The 14,706-nt window shown below is 53.7% G+C and overlaps 3 protein-coding genes across 4 annotated transcripts; all 3 read right to left on the minus strand.

Moving 5' to 3' along the window:
* Positions 1 to 122: 122 nt before the first annotated feature.
* MOGS (mannosyl-oligosaccharide glucosidase) lies at positions 123 to 3,830 on the minus strand. Its single transcript, XM_004464355.5, has 4 exons — positions 3,331 to 3,830; positions 2,927 to 3,153; positions 2,307 to 2,503; positions 123 to 2,080 (listed from the first exon to the last, which is right to left on the minus strand). The coding sequence occupies exons 1-4, from the start codon at positions 3,680 to 3,682 to the stop codon at positions 343 to 345; spliced, it is 2,514 nt and encodes an 837-aa protein (XP_004464412.2). The 5' UTR covers positions 3,683 to 3,830; the 3' UTR covers positions 123 to 342.
* A 2,442-nt stretch (positions 3,831 to 6,272) lies between these two features.
* Positions 6,273 to 7,793, minus strand: MRPL53 (mitochondrial ribosomal protein L53). Its single transcript, XM_004464352.5, has 3 exons — positions 7,598 to 7,793; positions 7,382 to 7,494; positions 6,273 to 7,273 (listed from the first exon to the last, which is right to left on the minus strand). Exons 1-3 carry the CDS (start codon positions 7,687 to 7,689, stop codon positions 7,137 to 7,139), a joined length of 342 nt encoding a protein of 113 aa, XP_004464409.2. The 5' UTR covers positions 7,690 to 7,793; the 3' UTR covers positions 6,273 to 7,136.
* Positions 7,794 to 7,966: 173 nt separating this feature from the next.
* Positions 7,967 to 14,631, minus strand: CCDC142 (coiled-coil domain containing 142). 2 transcript variants are annotated; one of them, XM_004464372.5, is made up of 9 exons: positions 13,563 to 14,631; positions 13,223 to 13,309; positions 12,977 to 13,144; positions 12,705 to 12,835; positions 12,516 to 12,635; positions 9,777 to 9,891; positions 9,384 to 9,561; positions 9,060 to 9,259; positions 7,967 to 8,918 (listed from the first exon to the last, which is right to left on the minus strand). In XM_004464372.5, the coding sequence occupies exons 1-9, from the start codon at positions 14,629 to 14,631 to the stop codon at positions 8,662 to 8,664; spliced, it is 2,325 nt and encodes a 774-aa protein (XP_004464429.2). In that variant the 3' UTR covers positions 7,967 to 8,661. The 2 variants fall into 2 exon arrangements, with proteins under 2 accessions (XP_004464429.2, XP_058134956.1); XM_058278973.2 differs by having other exon boundaries at positions 8,294 to 8,918; positions 12,516 to 12,835.
* Between the last annotated feature and the right edge of the window lie 75 nt (positions 14,632 to 14,706).

Here is a 14,706-nt window from a genome sequence, read left to right on the forward strand (position 1 = left end):
ATTGCACTTGCCCTGACTGGCGCTTGGAGGGGATAAGAAAGGGCTATTTATCCTACCTTCCCTGGACAATAGGGGCCTGGAGCAAACTAAGACCTCTTAGTGAGGCAAAGCTGGCAAAGGCAAGAGTTTGGCATCTTTTTCCAATTTATTTAGAAAAATAGACTCTGAATTCACACCTATCCCAGGGTTGTGTGGGATGATAGTAAGGAGACACCTGAGTGAACTGAGTGTGAAGGATTTGAAGCACTGATATCCGAGAGGATGGGGGGACAGTAGCTGGAAACCTTGTCCTTCTAGGCCCAGAGTGGCACGAGGGGCCTGGCTGTCCTCCATTCTCCTGCCTCAGTAATCTTCAGCCATGATGAGCAGGACAAGGCTGGTCCAGCCCTGGAAAGGGCGGCAGCCCATCCCCCGCCCATCCCTGTCACTGTAATGCTCCCACAGGAAGCCCGTGGCCTGGTACTGCCGCCACACATTGCCCACCACATTGGCACGGAGCTCACTGTGGAGCCTGGCAGCCTGGGCCTGGTGGGGACCCTCCAGATGCCCATAATGGTAGAGTGCCCCCAAGGCCAGGTAATTGATGTTGAGCCACACAGCACCCCGCCAGTAGGGAGGATCGTGCTCTGAATTGCGCTGGCCGTAAAAGGGGCTGGAGGCTGCAAGGGAGCGCAAACCAAAAGGGCTCCAGAGATGGCGGCTGTCAGCTAGAATGTCCAGCAGAGGCCCAAGGCGGGATGAGCTGGGGCTCAGCAGACGGAGGAACAAGGGAAAAAGACTGACATAACCCAAGGCATCCACATATTGCAAGCGGGGTTGGGGCCGGCCCACAACTCTCACCAGTCCCTGTGGAGGCCTAGGCTTCAGCTGCACTGCTTTCGTGTGGTTCCCAAAGTCCGCAAAGACCCCAAGCTCAGGGGCCCAGTGCAGCTCGTCCAGGCTGGCCTCTGCCTCCAGTGAGGCAGCCAGCGGACCCAGGTCAGCAACTGCCTCCGCCTCCCCCAGCTGCTCTGCCAACCGCAGCAGCACACTGGCGCCCAGTGCCACCCAGCACCGCAGATCCAGGTGCCGCTCAGCGGCTGATGGGTGTGAAGCCCGGGGATAATCATCCAGCCCTGAGGGCAGCGTCTTGGGATTCAGCAAGGTTGGCAAAGCTGGATCCCGGCCCCGCCAGCGGTAAGACAGCGGGACTGGCCCTGCCTGCGTCTGACGGAGCCAGGAGAACCAGGCATGCAGGCGGGGGAAGGCGCTGCGGAGGAAGGCCAAGTCGGCAGGATCACCACCATCCAGCATGTGGGCGACAGGCAAAAGCAGGGTTGGGGGGTTGGCATGGGCTGCCCGTTGCACCAGGAATTCTGGGGGCACCCGGGCTCGGGCCTCATCCCCGAGCACCTGTTCGCGCCCAATCCAGCCATCAGCATTGAGAAGTCCCAGCCAATGGCCTAGGGCCTCCCGGGTGAGGCGGGGATCCCAGCGCTGGACCAGTAGCTGGTGAAAGCCTTCATCCCAGAGGAAGCCTCGTGGGAAGAATGAACGGGAGGGCACCGCTGTGAAAAGAGGGACGGGTGGAAAGAGGGCTGGGTCCACCTTCTGTTCAGATCCCTCTACCCCCATCTCTGGCAATACCAGACCCTGTCCATAGAAGTAGCCAATCCCACCAAGGAGGCCACTGAGGGCAGTGTGGCCCAAAGCCTGCTCTCCAGGGCTGAGGCCCATCTCCTTTAGCCGGAAGGTGTTCTCAAAGCGCTCTGTAAAGGCTTCAGCGTGGCTCTCCAGGGCCTGGGTCAGCCGGCTACCTGCCAGCTGCTCCAGGGCTTGGTTTCCTCCTGCTCGGGCACTGCCTGATTCAAACAGCAACTCCACAGAGAAGGGGACTTTCAATGTCACCTGCTGTACCAAGAACTGTCCTTGTCCTTGCCCACTTGGGCCTCTGTCCTCCCACTTCAGAGATCCTGGCAAGCCGAGGTAGCGTTCAGGGGAGGACCCTGGGGGACGGTGCTGAAACCAGCTATTTAGACGACTCTTCACCATCTCTGTCAACAGTGGCAGTCCTGGGTTGGAGGACCAGAAGACGTTGTAGCTTGAAGGGAAGAAGAAACAGGAAATATTTAGGAGGAGGTGGTGAGGATTATATGGAGAAATACGAGGTGATCGGGCATCAAAATGGGAAGGTCTCAGCAATGCAAGGGACATGGAGCCTGGTGAGAAGGGAAATAATTAATGGAAAGGGGGGAGGGTAGGCACTAGGTCTGGGTCATTTTCATGGTCAGCATCCTCCCCGCCCCACGTGTTCTTCCCCCAGTTACCTGCCATGTTTAGGGGCAGTATCCCTCAGACTGGTTGGTGGCAAAAGTGTAAGGCGGAAGTCACCAAGTTCACTGGTATGCCCACTGATGAACTTCAGCTGTCCCTTGGCCCCAACCTCTGGCACTAGGACTTCATTGCCATCTGTCACCACATAGAAGAAGAGGGAGACCAAAGGGAGGGCAGAGGTACCTGCAGTCTGGGTGACCAAGAAGAGAAAAAAACTATCAGATTGGCAGTCTCTCCGAATCAAACAGGCAAAGTAGCATGGTAAAAAGAACATACATTTAGCAATTGAGGTTCACTGATGAAGAAGGTACACCCAGTGGGATGGGATGAAGAGCTGTTGCACAGTGTTATCTGGGAAATACGGAGTACTTCTGTGCTAGGTATTCTAAGAATGCTACACAGTTCGCTTCACTCAATTCTCAAAACATTCCTCTAAGTTGTTATCTCCATTTTACAGATAAGGAAATCAAGGCGTAGAGATGCTCACACAGGCTGATGTTTAAGGCAGGATTCAAACCAGGCGGCCAGCCTCAGAGCTCCTGTGGTTAAATCTCACTTGATGCTGAATTTGCTAGCAGCAAGGGAAGGGGGAAAGATACCCTGAGGCCCTGACCTGAGGCTCTACAGTCACTCTCCAGCTCCAGTCCCCTCCATGCTGACCTCCAGGCCTCTTGACGAAGTCTGTGGTGAGCCTTAAGGCTCCATCCTGGATGTGTTGCCGACCGAAGGAAAGACCGTCGTGGAACTCCCAGCCATATGGCCCCACACCGTCCCCCTGCTCACACGTGTGCCTGAGCTTAGGGACTCCGGGGGTGGCGCCCTGCTGCGCCCACATGAGTCCTGGGGGGTAGAACGGCCACGTAAGTCAAAGGGTGAGCAGGGGGCCAGTCCTTCTGGGTCTCTGAGAACTTCAGAGTCATCTTTCTTTATAACTCTCCTGGTCGTCTTCCCACCCTTGCTCCGTCCCGGAGCTGGGGGCGCTCAGAGGCCTGCCCGCCCGCCCCGGGGCCCGGTTACCGGTGAGCAGGGGCCGAGGGCTGCGGGTCTTCATGCCGAAGTAGACATGAGGGCGGTAGGTGCCCCAGAAGAGGTCCGGGGCCACTGCCGGGCTAGAGGAGTCGGGAGGTAGCGCCGTGGGCGCTGAGTGCAGCGTGACCGCCCGCCGCGCCCGGTGCCACACCAGCAGCCAGCGTCCCGACAGGGCCAAGGCCAGCGACAGGACCACGACGGCCAGCACCGCGCCCCCGGCCGCGCCACGGGCCCCGCCGCCCTCGCCGTTCCGTCGCCCGGGACCGCCCCGCGCCGCCCTCTCGGCCGCGCGCGCCCCGTCAGCTGGCGCTGCGCGGCGCCTCCGCTCGCCCCGAGCCATCCTGCCACGAGGGTCGGTGTCGCGGGAACTCGGAGACGCGGCAGCGGAGCCCAGGTCCTGCCGCGCCTCCCTGGCAAGCGCGCCAAGCCCGGCGACCACCGCTCTGCAGACCGCACCTGCCGGCCCGCGCCTCCCGCCTCGCGCTCAGCTTCCGCCTCCCGCCGGAAGTCCCGCCCCGCCACGTCAGGCTGTGTCCCGAGCCCAGAACCTCGGGAGCAGGTGGGCTCTGCTGGGTCAGCGCTTGATATCCTCACGTAATTCACACGCTAGTAGGGAAGGCCAATCTCGTTTTGGTTTTTATTTTTTTAAACAACGACTATGTATTGAGAACCGAGACGCTATCCCAAGTGTTTCACGTTTAACTCATTAGGTGGCAGAAAACTTAGAAAGTTCGTTACCTGACCTGGGCCACAGATCTAGGCAGCGGCTGGCATCGAACCCAGGCGTATCTGATCAGGCTGGATCACTTTTCCCGCAGCCAGTGCCTCCTGTCCTCGCCGAGTCGAGAGCGCAGGAGTCGATCCCGGAGGCCCGGGGTCTAATTCTAGCTGTGTCTCTAAGCAACCCTGTGACTTCAGATAAGTCGTATCTCCACTCATCCTAGGATAGCTTTTCTAGATAAACCCCAACGGGACCATAAAGGTGGTGCGTGCACCTACAGAAGGCCGGTTTTTCCCTGTAGCTCGTAAAGCAAAGGAGCTTAGGAAAAGGATCCCTTCCGTCGAGGTCAAGGAAGGTTGTGGGAAAGAAGTAGCATCTGCGCCTCCAATTGACCTAGAAGAGTTGTTACATTTGATGGCAATTCATAAATGCAAGGTAGGCCCTACTTATTTTCTAACGACCCAGCATAAAAGGTATAGAAGTACAAGTTCCTCCTACTCTATACCCTTATGCCCCTTTTGCTATTATCCAAACTCGTTATCTAAAACTAATGTTCTATGCTGCACTTCCATTTCTTTCTTTCACTATAATCTAACCTCTGGCCCTGCCCCACCAGACTTCTTGTTCATTTAACAATCACCTGACCAGGCTCAAACGTCAGTTCTCAGACTGTATCTTTCTTGCTACCAATGCACCTCTATTGTAGTACTTATTACATAACCGAGTGTCATTATTCTTCTTTGTATCCCAGTGCTAATCAGTTACAGGCACAAGGGAGATAGTAAATACTTGTAATTCAACATTTATTAGACACTTTGCAAGGTGCTGAGGACACAGAAGACAATAGACCTAACCTCAACTTCATAATGTAGCACAGTATCAGCACTCAATCCACATTTACGGTAGTGGTTGAACCATTCCATTTAGTCCAGTGAAAAATGAGTGGTTAAGACTGCCACAATAAATCACGAAACCAAAGAACTCAAATCCAGATTGTCAGTACTGGACTAAGCATGAGGTTTCTTAGATAACAGCATTTACTTTGTTTCCAGCAATGTTCTGGGCACTTTACAAGTATTAACTCATTTAATCATCTCAATCATCTTTACGGGTCGTAAAGTAGGTACTGTTATCCACATTTTACAAATGAGGAAATAGGCACTGAGAGATTAAGCGAGATTAAGCTTTTTGTCCAAAGTCATATAGCTCCTTAAGGGCAGAGCTGGATTTCAACCCCAGGCAGTCTGGCTCTTAACTACTATCCTTACTGCCTCCTATTTTTCTTTTTTTAAAGGGGTGGGGGATAAGAGCCCTTTGAAGATAAGTTTTTAAGCAGGGAAGAAGTAAGTTCATGTGGATAATCATGGGAAATGTATTTGGGAAAATGCATAGCAGCCAGTGTTTGGGCATCCTTGATTACCTGGCTGAGCATTATGAAATTCTCTAAACAAATGGCTCTCAACCATTTCTTTCCTAAAACCCATGGTAAGAAATATATACATATTTTAAAGATTTATTTTATTTATGCCCCCACCCTGTTTGCGCTGTCTCCTTGTTGTGTGCTTATCTTCATTTTTTTGGGAGGCGTGGGGAACTGAACCTGGGACCTTCCATGTGGGAGGGAGGTGCCCAATGGCTTGAGCCACCTCCGCTCCCACTTGTGTCTCTCATTGTGTTTCTTCGTTGTGTCATGTCTTTACATCATCTTGTTGTATCAGCTCACCACGCGAGCCTGTCACATCAGCTTTCTGTCTTGCTTGTCTTCTTTAGGAGGCACCAGGAACCGAACCTGGGACCTCCCGTGTGGTAGGTAGGCGCCTAACTCCTTGAGCCACATCCACTTCCCAGAAATAATCTTATACTGCAACCCTTACATGCAGATACACATACATGTGTTTTATAAACAAATACACACGACTATGCTTAAAACCAAAGCACCTAAAAGAATACTTCTAATAGCATGTGCCATGTGTGCGGATACTTTCAATTCTATTATACTCTCTTTAGGCTGCTTTAACACCTAACTTGATTTCATGATCGACACTAATGGGAGTAACCCAGCATGAAAAAGACTCCTTTTTTACTATTTTCTCAAGTGGCAGTGGGAGTTGTACTTTGGAAAGGTAAGATTAAGCAGCAGCAAAAATGATTAAGAGAGATCAGTTGGCGGAGTACAACAATTATATAGGAAAGTAAATGAAATGGAGGAAACATTTTAGGAGCTTTATTAAAAACAGAATATTCGGGAGAGCAGGTATAGCTCAGTAGCTGAGCACCTGCTTTGCATGTAAGGTAATCCCAATACCTCCTTTAAGAAATAGGTACTAATAGGATATGCACTGAAAGGAAAAGGGTGGAACTAGAGATAATGCTATGGTTTCAATCCTAGGTGTCTTGGGTGATGAAATACTTGAGAAGAACTGGGTAAATCCAGGGAGAAACAAGTATATATGCATGTAAAGTTATGAATTCTGTTTTTGACAGAGTGTTGGTGAGATTTGGGGGAGACTGGTAGCAGGGAACTTGAACTGTGAGACTGTAGTACAGAAGTTGGTATGAGAGCCAAAGAAAAATGGAGGTAGGTTAAGCCAGGGCAGGACAGTTCAAGTTAGGAAAGAGGATGATGTGAACGAGGAAGATAGAAGAGAAAGAAGGATGGGGAAAGTACACATTTATGGTTAGGAGAAGAAAAGGGACCTTCGGAAAAAAAGGTTCCAGAGGAGATGAATTAAGAATGGCAACTGAGATGAAAAGATGTAGACTGAAAAAGCAGGACTGAATTTGGCTAATATGGGTAAGAAGTGCTTTCACCGAATGGTGAGAAAAGCCAAATTCAAAGGATTAAGCAGTGAGGAATGGTTAAAAAAAAAAAAAAAAAAAGTGTTATAAAGTCAAGTTTGTCCAGAACCCTCCGGATCTTGTCTCCCTCCTGAAACAATGGTTGCAGTCGCAGGGCTTTTTTTGTTTTTGTCGGTGCTCCATAATCCTCCAATTTGCGTGGTTAAGTCAAACTCTTCTTAGGTAAATATCCTAGTGCCAAGACTAAAATCTGTTGCTGTACTCGTTCATACCGTCAGCCCCGGCTGGTAGCAGTGCCGGGTTTGCCCCCGCTCACTGCAGTGCTCCTGGCGTGGACGTGGGCGGCGAAGGCAGTGAGCATTTCCTGGACGGTGAGATGGGTGCCGCGCATAATCAGGCGGTGCCCGTCTCCTAGGGAAGAAACAAACGAGTTAAGCACTGGGAGGACTGTAAGGTAAGGGTGAGGGGCGCGTGGGTTGCCTGCCGTCCCCTCCCGCCCGTCTCCCCACCCGAACCCACCGAACAGTACGTCCACGCAGGGTTCGGAGCCATCGTGCCTCACGTCCGCAATCACCGAACAGTTGAGGTTGGTGGAGCGGACCTTCTCACTGCTAACCGCCTGGAGGAAGATCCTGCGGTGGGAAGACGCCGGCGGCAGGAGCGCCGGGAGGAGAGGGCTCAGGCCCCGGCGGGGGGAAGGAGCTCCCCTCCCAGTTCCCGGTCTCTCCCTTGTACCTCGTCGCTTCCACGTTCTTCTCGAAGGGGCAGAATTGGACCCGAACTTGCTTGACAGCCCGGAGACCCAGCCGAGCCAAGGCCGCCGCCATGGTGACCTCCGCCCCGGAAGGCCTCGCGCTGGCGGAAGTGACGACCGCAAGCAGAGGCTGTGGTTTTCTCTTCTTTCGCTGCCCGCGGAGTTCTGCTGCGCTGAGGCTCCCCGCCTCTGCCCCCGCCCTAAGTCGCCGCCGAGGTTCCTCAACACCGGAGAGGTCGGGAGGGAGGCGGTTTCGGCTCAGGCAGAAGTCCGTAACGTGGTTTGCTAAGATCCCACGGGGAAGAGCCCATCATTTAACAGCCTCTTGTACCATGATGAAGACACGAAGTAAATAGTGCAAAACCCCTTTGCACCTTGCCCGAACTCGCTCGTCTTCTGCAGCCCTTTCCTTTCCGTATCCTGTTGTGCCAGATCTAGGTTTGCACCATCTTTAATCCTGGCCCCTTCCAAGGAGAAGTCACTCATTGGTTATCCTACCCGGAGGTAAACCACATGCAGAGAAATGAAGATTATACATGTTGAACTCTGAATAACCAAAGCTTAAATCTGAAGATCCTACAACCCAATTCTTAAATGACTGAATGTAACTGGGAGCACACGGCTTATTCCAGGTCTGTACCTGATCAGTTAACTGGTTTCAGCCTGACTCCGGAAATTTAAGAGGAAGTGGCATCTATGCTCTCTGCTTTCTATTGCTGTTCTCTTCCCCTGTCCTCAGGGATCCAAGTCTCTAGCCTTCCAGTTTCTGGCTCTAAGATGTCTTGACTGATGTGGGGCCAAGCCTGAGCCTCAATGATGCTGACCTCCAGGCTCCCTCTTTGGTTTCCCCCTTACTCTGGATTCCTGGTGCTCGAGTGATCTTTCATTCTTAGCTTGTAAGTCCAAGCTTTGTGTAGCTTGTGGTTCTTGGGTGTGGTTTCTTCTGAGCTCCCAATTCTAGGATCTTTAATATGCAATTTATATATGGGCTTCAACAGCCAGAGATGGGGATCTCGTGACTTCCTGGCTCCTGGTCCCAGGCTCCTTAGGGGTCTGGACTGGCTTCCAGGCAGAAAAGGAAAGGTAGGTGCCAACGTGGGCGCTGGTGCTGCCTCAGGGCAAGCCAGGCCTGCTGATTTCCCACCAGGTAAGCCTCGGGGCTAGGTCCCCCTCCCCACAGTGTGCTTAGCAGCTGTGCCGTCTTAGCTGAGGGGGCTCCAGGCCGAAGAGGGGGCTCCAAGCTCTCCAGGCTGTTGAGGCTGCTGCTGGGCAATTCTGTGGTCTGCACCTCATTACAAGAACCTGGTGGGAAAGGAGCAGAAGGTAGGTGGCTGGGGGGAAAGGCTGAAGCTAAACCAATGGCTGGGAGAGAGCTGGGGTACAGGTACATAAAGTGAGGGAGCAGCGAAGAGAGGCTGGGGTTGGAGAAGGTAAGTGACTCACAGCAATAGGGGGGCCTCCTGTGGACTCGAGTCTTGGGCAGGGGTTGCTGTAATAAACACAGCAAGGCTCCATCCACTCGCTGGAAGATGCTGAGCGTGAGCAGGTGCTGGCGAAGGTCAGCAGACAGGCCCCACTGCTCCTCTTCCAGCAATTCCCTGACTACTCCGAAGTCCTGCCTGAGCTGCAGTGCCCCCTGCAGGCTGAAGACCAAGGTACAGTGTGGCCACCTGACCCTCGTGCTTCTCCAGGCTTCTCGGCCTCATTTGTCTTATCCCTTCTCCCAATTCCAGTCATCCCCTTGCCATTGCCTCCTTTTCTCCCCACCTGAACCGGATCCCATGGGTGAGGATGTGGTCAAGCCAGGCACCCAGGACAGCTGTCAGTGCCTGGCCGAGGGCAGAGGCCTGGACTTGGGGTGGCAATCCTTGCAGTCCTTGCAACACAGGCTCCAGTAAGTTGCGGACCACCATCCCAGCATATTGACTGGGAACGCTGGGCAGTTCTGGAGTGAGGGAATAGAAAGTGCAGGGTTGAGGCTCTGGAGATCCACTGAACCCTTAAATGTAGTGTTTGGGGGAAGAGGGTAGAATTTTTTTTGTGGGGGGGAGGGAAGGTGAGGATAAGAATAGAGGCAGAGGGATGGAGCCAGGACTTGGAGTGGGTGGGCACTATTACACCCTGAGACCTCTGGAAGGAGATGCTGGCATGAGGAGTTACCAGGGCAGAGACGAAGCCGCCAGTACCGACCCCGTGGCATGTAGAGCTCGAAGCCCTGTGTGGCTTGTTTATGACATTCTTGAAAAAAGAGACTTAGTGACTCTTCAGGCAGGAGCTGTGGGAATAGGGAGAAAGAAAAGAGCCTTATCTGTTAGAAGCTTGTCAAGTTATGATGCCCTTCTAAATCTGAAGTATTTAACTTGGGGTCCATAAAATCCCAGAATTATATGCCTAACTGTGTGGAAAAGTGCTAGAGCTTTCACTGGGTTTTCCAAGAGGTCTGGACCCAGAAAGTACCATGAACAGTTGCCCTAAGATTAACTGCCTCCCTCCCCCCAGCTTGATTCAGAGGATGGAAAATCCTCAAGGTTAATTTTATAACATAGGAACTTTAATGGGGAAAAAAGTGAGACACCTCACACATACACTGAATGTTCAAAAGCACATGCCAAAGAGGGTCTACTTGACTTGGAGGTGGGCAGAGCCTGAGGGAAGAAAGAGGAATTGTGATGGTCTTCAGCCTTGAAAAGGAATTAGGAACTGCATGTAGACCAGGAACAATGGCTATTTTAACTCTCTGAGATTCAGGAACCTTTGGAATGTACTTACATTGAGCATTCTTGACGCCCACTCCCAATTCTCCAGAGCAATATAATACATAAAGCAAGAAAAGACAAGACTTGGGGGCTGGTTTTGTTTCTTTGACTGGTTTTTTGTTTGCTGGTTTGGTTTTTAGAGGGGAAAAGGACAGCAATAAAGGGAATCTCCACTCTACATCCCAACTTGGAGGAGAAGAACCCCAAGAAATGGGGTATGTGGTAGCAGCTTTGTAAAGAAAAAGTGACTGGTTGTCAGTGAGCCTGACGAGAGGAAGGGGCCAAGGGACCAGACATAGTCAGAGGGGTGCCTGTGTGGATCCTGGTATATTTCCTGACAATAATCTGTCCATAGCTAAATTCTTTCTCCTCCCACAAATCAGTCCCCTTTTTCCTTCCTTATTTACGTCAGGGAAATTACCACTTTGTCAATAACATTTGTGAGGAACCTCTGCACTCAACATTCTGGGGTGGTATCAGGTGCTCGGTATGAGACATTCTCTCCCTCGGGACCTGACAGTCCAGCTGCAGGGAGAACTCATAGTGCCTGATTCTCCTTTCTCACCCCAATGCTGTATGCCCTAGAGAGCCCCGAGCAGGCACCCACCAGCGCAGTCGCCAGGCAGAGGAGGAGGCATGCTGAGGGCTCCGTACAGTGTTCGTTGTCAGGGCGAGCACACTGTGGCCCTGTCCCTTTTGCTCTACTAAGAGCTGGACCCTTATCACATCTGGTCTCGTCACCTCCCGTCCACCCTGCTCACTACAGCTAGATCACACTCCTCTCCTGCTCTTACGTGGGCTCACCACCACTCCTAAGGCCCAAATTCTCTGAGCTAGAGTTCAGTGCCCTCCACAATTTGATGCCAACCTGCTTCTTCCAACTCACAGAGGGGGCCTCTGCTCCAGTCAAGCCATCTCCTCACTTCTCCCCCGAGGCTCTAGGAACTGCCCGCCTCAGTACCCGTCTCTCGGAAGCTGCCCAGCCACCGGCTCGAGCCCCAAGTCTTGTACAGAGCCTTCTGTAACCAAAGGACCACCAAGGGCCTTCCCTCCTCACAGCTCCCAGGACTGTCACTGCCCCCCACTCATGACAAGCCTGCCCAGGGACACATTGAGTTTCAAGAGACAGCAGTAAATTGAGGTGGAAAAGCCCAACAGGCAAATGCAGATGCTGGACCAGAACTCGGAGCCCAGGGGGGTGCAAATATGGGAGTCCACAGCATCAAGGCACTGGGGGTGAGTGGGAAGACAGACAGAAAAGGAGCAGAGGATCATGGCTGAACTCCACAGCTGTGCCTCTCTTCAGGGCAAAAAGGAGGACACTGGACAAGAATAGGAGAGAGAAAAAAGAACAGAAAAGTATCTTTCTTAGTAGGACTAGATAAGTAAGGTGCAGATGGGGGAAACTAAAAATAGCAGTATAATAGTTTCATTCATACCTACAGAAGAAAATATTAGAACAGCCGAAGGTGATCACAGTGCAGCAGGAACCAGAGGTGGGGGTGGGAGGCAATTAAAGTGTTCGTTTATCATCACAAGCCTTGTAAAATCATCTATTTCACTTTTAAACTAAAGGGCCTGCTCTTGAACTCATGAATTAGAAAAATACAAATTAAACTTTTAAAAAGGGGAAATATTGAAAAACTGGTAAGCAAAGGAAAAGATTCAATCATTCAATATAAAATATACCTCAGAGTAACCAAATAATTAACGAGAGCAAGTTTCTCTTTATAGGCTTAATCCCACTGATAAATGAAGGAATGACAGAATTGGGATATCACCACTCTGCCACCCCTAGTAAAATAATGGATCTAGGCATTGGCCATCAGTGGCTCCTAACATCACAAAATGAAAGTCTGACATGATTGGGCAGGGATGAGACAGATGAAATGAGATTAACCATGGCTTGATAATGGTTAAAGCCTTGGTAATGGCAATCTGGGGGTCCATTATACTCTTCTATTTTCATATCGGTCTGAAAAAAATACATAATAAAAAGTTATGGAAAGAGAAGGAACAGAGTAAGAAAAGATAAATTTAGCAGAGACTCCAAGGAGCTTCCAAGTCACGGAGATGTCCTAGCCCCTCTTGAACACAGAACAAGGTCTTAAACTGCCACCACTGGGGCCCCTGCTCTCCTTACCTGGATCTGGGCTGTCAGCTTCTGGATCTCCAGGACCAGCTGCTGCTCCCTGTCCGACACCAGGACCAAACTTTCTTCTGAGGCCAAACTAGACAGAGCTTCTGTCTCTTGCAATAGAGGCTTTGGGAGGAAACAGGAAGGCCTGAGCCCTGCCGGAGCAACCCCCCTCCCCACCTCCTGGTCACTCACAGGCAAGTCCTTCTGGGTCAAGAGCAGGAAGGAACGTGGGGCCCAGGCTGCCAGATGCTGCTGAGCTTTGATCAAGAACCAGAGCAAGGTAGTCTGCAGGGTACAGAGTCCCAGGGCGAGGGGTTCAGCACCTGGGGAGGGGTGGGCAGTGAGCATCTAAGGGGTGGTGGAGCACCTTTGGGAGAAGGCAGGCTTTAGGAGGGAGGGAAGGAGAAAAGGGGGCCTCCTCACCTTTTCTCCTGTCCCCCCATTTTCCCAGTTTCTCATCTTACCTAGAGGTCGACAGATGACCAACCCTGGCTTGGGTTCTCGAAGGGCATCCAAGAGAGGGGGGAAGAGCTGTTGTAGAAGCTCGGTGGTACGAGAGCAAGGGCTACCTTCCCGGGATGATGGAAGACTGCTTTGATCCCCATGAGCAGATCCCAAGGCCAGGCAGAACCCTGAGGATGAGGGCATGCGGTCTGATGGAGGAGGGGCAACCTGGGTCTTGTGTCACTCCCAATGCCCCTCCTTCTTACCTTGGTCCCAGGTGCAGATAAGCGACTGATGAAGTAGGCTGCTGCACAAAGAAGCCAGCTCCTTCTCACACTCCTGAGGCAGGGATGCTAGTGAGAGAAATGGTCCTGGAGCCTGAAAACAAGGCCTCTCTTTTCCACAACCACTGATTGGGGGTGTATGTTGGGGGGGGGCTACTCCAAGACTCATGACTGGTGTGGAAAGCAAGAGTGGGCGTTAAAAGCTAGTTTGAATTTGCAGGGCATCTGCACCAGCTTTTGTAGTCTGGAAGGTGAGTGAGCTGACCAGGGAGAAGGAAGAGACCCCTGCCCTCCCAAACGCCCACCCACGCCTGTCACTCACCCTGACCCAAGGCCTGACTCAGCTGTTGTGCCACTGCCCTTCGGTCCCTCCAGGGTCCCAGCTTCAGGTCCAGACTCTGGGCACAGGCTGCCCACAGCAGGGTCCAATACTGGCTCCACAAGGCTCCAGCCCCTCCAAGTTCCAGTCCACAGGTGGCTGAAGCCCCGACACCGCCCACCAGACCCAGCAGCCCTGGCAGCAGCTCCCGCTCCTCGTGGCAACGCCTGCAGAGCTGGTTCCGCAAGCCGGATCCCCTGAGGGCTGCATCCAGCCGATCTGCCACCTGGCAACCCCGCTCTCCCGCCAGGAGGCGGAGCACCCGGGTCAGGGGGAAAGGGCGCGCTGCCCCCGGGACGTGGCTCATGGCTTTTCCCTGCAGCTGGTGGTAGGCAGGAAGCACCAGCAGCAGCTCAGCGAGTTGGGACGATAGGCTTGGGCTGGAGGGCGCCCGGCCGAGGGCGCGAAGCTGCATCTCTATGTCAGCATCCAGGCGCTGGGAGGCTAGTCCCACGGGTCGTGCCAGGAGCTGCGGCTCAAGGGTCTCCCGAAGCCCGGCTCTCAGGACAGCCCCTCGGGCAGGCTGAGGTAGCAGGTCGCGGCACAGCTGGGGTAAGGGGCTGGCCCCGGGGGACGGCGTGCCGGGACTCGGGATCCTCAGAAGACGCAGGGCCGCTCGCAGGTGGAGCGCGCAGTCCCGGGCCTGGAGGAGCTGCTCCCGTTCGCGGAGCAGGCGCAGCAACACCGCCCGGAGACGACGCAGCGCGGGAGGGACCGGGCCGCCCCCGGCGGGCTCCCGCTTCCAGACCGCAGCTCCAGCCTCCTGGCCCTCGCCCCGAGCCGCCGGCCCAGCCCACCACAGCTGCCCGCCCGGAGCTCCGCCGGGCCGCGCGTCCAGGCCGGGGATGCTGCCCGCAGCCGGCAGCCCCGGCCTGCCCCGCCCCCGCGCCGGGAGAACGCCCACCCGCCCTGCCTCCCCCTGCTCCTCCCCGGCGCCCCCGGCGTGCGCCCGCAGCGGCGGCACGGCAGCGAGCGGAGGTAGAAGGCCGCCAGAGCGAGACGCCTGGGCCATGGGGTGGCGAGTCCGGAACCGACCTAACGATTCCCTCTCTGCCGCCCTGCCCAACGCCCGCTGTAGCCGCGACTC

The sequence above is a fragment of the Dasypus novemcinctus genome, chromosome 17 (assembly GCF_030445035.2).
Source record: "Dasypus novemcinctus isolate mDasNov1 chromosome 17, mDasNov1.1.hap2, whole genome shotgun sequence".
Taxonomy (NCBI): Eukaryota; Metazoa; Chordata; class Mammalia; order Cingulata; family Dasypodidae; genus Dasypus; species Dasypus novemcinctus.